Source organism: Nansenia antarctica (genome assembly GCF_963989245.1).
Source record: "Nansenia antarctica genome assembly, chromosome: 1".
Taxonomy (NCBI): Eukaryota; Metazoa; Chordata; class Actinopteri; order Argentiniformes; family Microstomatidae; genus Nansenia; species Nansenia antarctica.
Window position 1 is genome coordinate 104449191 of NC_137674.1, and position 6921 is coordinate 104456111.

At 48.4% G+C, this 6921-nt stretch overlaps 1 protein-coding gene across 1 annotated transcript; it reads right to left on the reverse strand.

The window, feature by feature from the left end:
* Positions 1-2406: 2406 nt before the first annotated feature.
* LOC308155652 (histone H3.2-like) lies at positions 2407-5667 on the reverse strand (the record flags this gene model as incomplete). Its single annotated transcript, XM_080529025.1, has 2 exons — positions 2407-2802; positions 5650-5667. 2 exons carry the CDS (start codon positions 5665-5667, stop codon positions 2407-2409), a joined length of 414 nt encoding a protein of 137 aa, XP_080385151.1.
* Positions 5668-6921: the final 1254 nt, after the last annotated feature.

A 6921-nucleotide genomic window follows, 5' to 3' on the forward strand; every position in this document is an offset into this window, starting at 1 on the left:
TAAATTTCAAGATCCTTCTGCTTGTTTATAAAGCTCTCACTGGCACAGCACCAGAATATCTGAAAGATCTTTTGCTAGTATATCAGCCCAATAGAGCTCTCAGGTATTCTGACGCTGGTTTTCTCTGTGTACCACATGTACAAAAGAAGAGATTTGGTGAGGCTGCATTCTCATTTTATACTCCCAAATTGTGGAATGCACTGCCAGTTTACATTAGGGATGCAACCTCAGCAAATATTTTCAAGTCAAGACTAAAAACCCATATTTTTAATATTGCCTTTAAATGACTAAATGATTAAATGATGATTATATAATGATTGGAGCACTTTGAGCTGCAACGTTTGCAGGAAAAGCGCTATACAAATAAAAGTTATTATTATTATTATAAGTGGACCGGTTCTGGTGGCCATACGTATGCCTTTTTCATGGCAAAGATCAGGCTCAGTTATGACTGCTCGAGTTGGTCCCGATTTTTCTTCCTTTGCTTGAGATCTGTGTTCTTGTGGCGGGCCGGATCCGGTCCATGGGCCTTAGTTGGACCACGTCTGCTCAAGTCCCTTTAACTTCAGACCAAGGTCCTAATCATCACTTTGCTCTAGTCCCTTTAACTTCAGACCAAGGTCCTAATCATCACTTTGCTCTAGTCCCTTTAACTTCAGACCAAGGTCCTAATCATCACTTTGCTCTGGTCCCTTTAACTTCAGACCACGGTCCTAATCATCACTTTGTGTACAGTACATGATGTGTGTGTAATATGACATGATGCGAATGTTTTCTCTCTCTGTGAATGTGTTTGTGTGTCTGTAGTGAATGCAGTGGATGTTTTACTGCCACCAGAGCCCAAGACCTAGGGCATCAGCAGGGGGTGGCAGGGAGAGATCCCTGCCATCGCTCCGCCACCAGGAGATGTACTGGGGTTAAAGGAGCGAAACGTCAATGACTGGTGGTCCCCAGCTGATGACCCAGTTAGGCCCACATAGGTGTTCAGTGAGGTGTCACAGCACACCTGTTCTAAAGGCACTGTTGGAGGTGCGTCAGGCAGCAATGCCCAGCAGGAGTACCATCACCTGTATCATGATTTGATTTTGTTGTTGTAGTAATGGTTACAGTTTCCATCACAATAATGTTCCTACTGCAGTATCAGGCCCTCTGTCCTCCAGAGTAGGAGTGTACCTGGATCACAGGTCAGGTACTCTGTCCTTCTACAGCGTCTCCTCTGACACAATGACCCTCCTCCACAGAGTCCAGACCACATTCTCTCAGCCCCTCTATCCTGGGTTTGGGCCTCATTGGGGTGACAGTGCTGAGCTGTGTGATCTTAGAGCTCCCCATAAGTGAGTGATGCTTTATTATAAGCTACTATTCTGTAGAAATATATTTCTCTGTGATTTGGTTTTAAGAGTTTATATGTAATTATTTCCCACTTCAATGAATCTCAGAGGGTTGACTCTCAGATTGAGCTCTCTCTGTGAAGTCTAGAATCTGAGATTATTGAATCCCAATCCTGTGATGGTGTCAACAGTCAGAGGATGTTCATATCTGGTCATACTGGAGCTCTATTACATATTCCAGGGTTCATGTCTGGTGAGGTTGGACCTCTATTACATATTCCTGGGGTCAGGTCATCTTCATTTGAATGATCCAATGATTGCAAATAGGACATTTGTTTTCAATGTTTTCTCAATAAACTGTAAAAGAGAAGATTTTTTTTTTTGAGAGATTATTATTATTATTTTCTACATTTAAATGTTTTCCTTGTACAATGTAAATGACCCTAACCATCAAATCAGATTAAACTTTATTTACAATACATACTGTGGCACATTTCATTCACATATGCAGTATAGTCTAACATGTTTTAATAACCCTGACATATTTAATACAATACAACATGCTTTTATAATGTGCTCATTGTGTGTGGATTTATGGCAAATTCTTCTAATTTAATCCATTTTAAATTGAGTCTATAACACCACATAATGTGGAAAATTGAAGGGGTCTGAACACTGTATATATACATATACTATCTATTTTAAGAACAGCCTATGGGGGTACCGCATTTTGATGTCCTCCCTAAGCTTTAGCTGAAGTAAATCAGACCTTGTGTGGAGAAAATCCGTGATCTACAAAACACACTGACTGACCCTGATTTACTTCGGATTATTTTACAAGGACAATCACAACGAATTCACACATTAAGGCCTTATGCTGCTGTGAATTGGCCTACATGTATTTCGGTTACCGAGATGGCACGGTCAGCATCCCTGCAGGCTACTCATTTGAGTCGTATAAGTTATAGATTAACGCCCTACACGGGTGGTAAATGGAAACACGCCTTTGAGGGAAATATTGAGGTGGCTCTTAAAAGAGCCTTTGGGGATTTCCTCTCAGATCGGTGTGGTCATCTTAGGCGCGCTCTCCACGGATACGGCGAGCCAGCTGGATGTCCTTGGGCATGATGGTGACTCTCTTGGCGTGGATGGCACACAGGTTGGTGTCCTCGAACAGACCGACCAGGTAAGCCTCGCTAGCCTCCTGCAGGGCCATCACAGCAGAGCTCTGGAAGCGCAGATCGGTCTTGAAATCCTGGGCGATTTCTCTCACCAAGCGCTGGAAGGGAAGTTTGTGGATCAGCTGCTCGGTGGACTTCTGGTAACGACGGATCTCCCTCAGAGCCACGGTGCCGGGCCTGTAACGGTGAGGCTTCTTCACGCCGCCGGTGGCCGGGGCGCTTTTACGGGCAGCCTTGGTGGCGAGCTGCTTCCTTGGGGCTTTGCCGCCGGTGGATTTACGAGCGGTTTGCTTGGTTGGTGGAGCCGGCCACGGAGCACTCTCTGTCCAGTTTACAGCTAACCCCAGCTGAGTGAGGTGCTGCACCAGTGAGGTTGCGTCCCGAATGGCTCGATTTGGGCATTGGGCCAAGACCAGTAGGTCGTCGAGATATGCTGATATGCGTATCTCGTTTCGCCTCAGTGGTTCGAGTGCTGTCTGCACGCATTTGGAGAAAAAACGAGGAGCAAGCGTGCACCCGAAGGGCAGGCGCGTGTACTCGTAAACCTTCCCTTGGAAAGCAAAACTTAGGAATTTCCTGTGCCACTCTGTGATTGGCACACGAAATACGCGACCCTCAGGTATCTACGAAAGGGGCGTTTCGCCACTCTCTCGTTGAGGACCCTGAAATCTAGTATGGGTCTCATGTCTCCCGAATTCTTTGGGACAAGGAAATACGGGGAGTACCATCTCATGTCCCACTGGTCCCTCGGAACCAATGTCACTGCGCCCTTTGTTAGGAGATTCGTAATCTCCTCCTGGAGCGCACGTGTCTTTATCGGGCAGGACAAAAAACAGTCTCTCTCACGCCCCTGAAGGGCGGAGGAGGCTGAATGAACTGTAGTGCATATCCCCTCCTCAATGTCCTGTCTAGCCAGCCCGACAGAATACCTGTCCCTTCTAGTCATTCTGCATAACGCAACGACAGCGGCTGGACCGTCTGTTGTGGTGCAGTCGACAGAAAAAACTTGAATTTCTGTATGATCCCAGCCGCCGCTGCACACCGAGGAGGTGGCACAGCCCAAGGTGGGGTCATTTCGAAAGGGATGGGCTGCCGTCTGTAAAGAGTGTTATGTGTAACAATGCTCTTTATTGACGCAGGTTTATTATGCCTGATAATCAAAGAACCGGCCGCACGCTCATGAGCTGGGCCAGGTCTTGATAGACATGGAGGGGTTTTTGATGTACATAACGACCCCTCTATACGGCTACATACAGGGGTGTTTAACCCGCTACGTGTCGTGATAGGGGTAAGTCCGTTAGGCAGAGAGCTGGCCACACGCCGGTAAGCTGGGCCAGTCTCCGGTTTGTTTCTAACCGTTAGCGAGTCGACCACACTCTGACAAGGCAGGTCGATCTCCGCTCTGGTAGATAACGGTCCCTCTATACGGCTACAGACAGGGGTGTTTAACCCGCCTCGTGTCGTGATAGTAGTAAGTCCGCTAGGCAGAGAGCTGGCCACACGCCGGTAAGCTGGGCCAGTCTCCGCCTTGTTTCTAACCGGTAGCGATTCGACCACACTCTGACAAGGCAGGTGGGTCTCCGCTCTGGTAGATACCATGGAAAATCCTCCTTAGGGATGGTTTGCCGTCTGTAAAGAGTGCTTGTTTTGAGTAACAATGCCCTTTATCGACGTAGGTTTATTATGCCTGATAACCAAAAAACCGGCCGCACGCTCATGAGCTGGGCCAGGTCTTGATAGACATGGAGGAGTTTTTGATGTAAATAACGGTCCCTCCATACGGCTACAGACAGGGGTGTTTAACCCCCTTTGTGTCGTGATAGGGGTTAGTCCGCTAGGCAGAGAGCTGGCCACACGCTGGTAAGCTGGGCCAGTCTCCGCCTTGTTTCTAACCGGTAGCAATTGGACCACGCTCCGACAAGGCAGGTGGGTCTCCGCTCCGGTAGATAACATGGGAAAAATCTCCTTTACTGAAAAAGTAAGGTGGGGATTTTCCTTCTTTTGCCTCTTTATGAGGTAGCAGCCATGAAGAGGAAACCGGTGGTGGGGTCATTACCGACCCCTCCGCCAGTGAAACCGGGCCACGCTGCCGTGGGGGGCCGTAGCTGGCCCTCCCAGTGGTCAGCGGCGGGGGCTGGGGATGCCGAGTGGGGCATGGCTCCGTCGGTTAGAGGTAGAGCCAGTGCCGCATCACGCCGAAACCTCCGTTTCGCAGTCGTTGACGGTCTATTCGTCACCACGGCGGAAGAAGAAGAGGTGGAGCTTGCTCAGAAGCTCCGCCTCCGCTGCAGACAGACCGTTGGGTCGGTCTGTGGTGATTTTCGCAATGGCGGTGTTAAACACGGCGATGTTATTCGCCGCTGCCGCCGCCTGCGCACCGAGATGGGGCGGCGAGGGCGGGGAGCTCGTGAGCCTCTACCTGCCGCTCGCTCTCATCAGAGCTTTCTGATTCTGACACCGGCACCGACCACTCAGCACATCCCAACACTGTGGCCCTGTTATGACATGTTGACCATCTATATCTGCCCCAATTGTCACACAGCCATGTCCCACACATGCCTAAATGTCGTTCAGGTTTGTATTGTTACATATCAGAAATGTAAAACAACATTTGCATTTATTTGTCATCCTTCATGCCAATCAGAATGACGTCATATTGACTACAGACACATTTATGACAGGTCATCAATTCAAACAAGCTAAACTTTCTACTAGGCTGCAGTCTACTAGACACACCAACATTTAAGACCGCATACGTATATGGCCACATACACATCGACACAGTTTGTCACAGCACCTTTATTGAACAAGACATCACAGATGACGGTGGGCTTATTGTATTTTGCCCCAAATTCCTGACTGGTGAATTAGTCGATACAGCCGCCATACCATGACCTGATCAGGAGGGACAGTACAGGGGGGTAGTAGATGTCTCAGGAGGGACAGTACAGGGGGTAGTAGATGTCTCAGGAGGGACAGTACAGGGGGGTGGTAAATGTCTCAGGAGGGACAGTACAGGGGGTAGTAGATGTCTCAGGAGGGACAGTACAGGGGGTAGTAGATGTCTCAGGAGGGACAGTACAGGGGGGTAGTAGATGTCTCAGTGTCCAGCCTGTTACCTGTGTTACCTGCCTCACCTTGTTCTCCCTGTCCATGTACCCCTGCTGAGGATTATAAAGAGCTTCTACTTCACATTTACATTAACAGGATCCTGAGTGTTAGGGTTAGAGTTAGGGGGGTTGATGTTGAGCTGGCTACATTTTCCATTTTACCAACAGATGTCAGTACAGGTTTGAATGACACGGATACATGTATGTAGTTATATCTTATAGCAAATAACCAATTAAATAATAGTGCGGTGCCTCCACTGTGGAACTACTAGTCACACTTTATTAGCTGTAATTGTAATTTCCTTTTTTTTGTGTGTAAGCTCAGGTGTGTGTTTGTGTGTGTGTTTGTGTGCAACTAGGAGTGGGTGTCCTCTGTTCACAGTAATACTTGTGCCAACACTTGAACAGTATTTCAGTCTACGAGTATTATTATTATTTGTTTTATTTGTTTTTTCAGATTTTATCCCTTTTTTCACCCAATTTGGTAGCCAATTGAACCCAACCTAGCATCCAATTATCCCCTGCCTATTGCGAGGGATCCGCCGCACGACCCCGCGGCCGGCAGTCCCAGAGGAGGCCGCCAGGCAGACTAGCTGACTGGCTCCTCGAGCCCAGCACCGTTATTCCAGCACCAGACGGGGGCGCTGTTGCGCGACGGATCCTTGTCCGGAACTACTCCTATACCCCCCTCAGGAGCGGCCGCCCAATATGCCGTTCCCCGTGTGTGCCCTGGCCATATCCGGGTCTGGCGAGCCGGGATACGAACCCCGGCCCCAGTGGGCAGCATGCACTAGTGGCCAGTGCTTAGACCGCTACACCACCGCGGGGCCCTACGAGTATTTTCACCTTGACAAGTGTAGTATATTACCTTGTTGGTTATGGATCAAAGAATCAATTCTGAGTCTAAGACGATTTATTTAAAGTATAAAAGTAAGTATACAGATACCAAAGCTGGATTCTGGTCTGGTCTGCTCTGCTGGGCTGGGGTGGTTAAGAGAGCCCCCCTTGGGCCCCACACCCTTATTTATACACAATATGCAAATACAGTCACAGGCAATGGCCTATCACCTTCACTGTAGAGATGGTCAAGATGTGAAAAGGGAGAGCCCAATATGATGTCACCTGGCCCTAAGTCAGGGGGCAGGTCACAGACCACAAGAGCCATTCCACAACACTCCCCCACAGCATACATACAGGCCCATTATTATACAATCCATGCATCTGTGTGTGTTTAAGTAGAAATATACTACATATTCCCCCCTCGGAACACCCTCGTGTTCCGAAATTAAACGACCACAA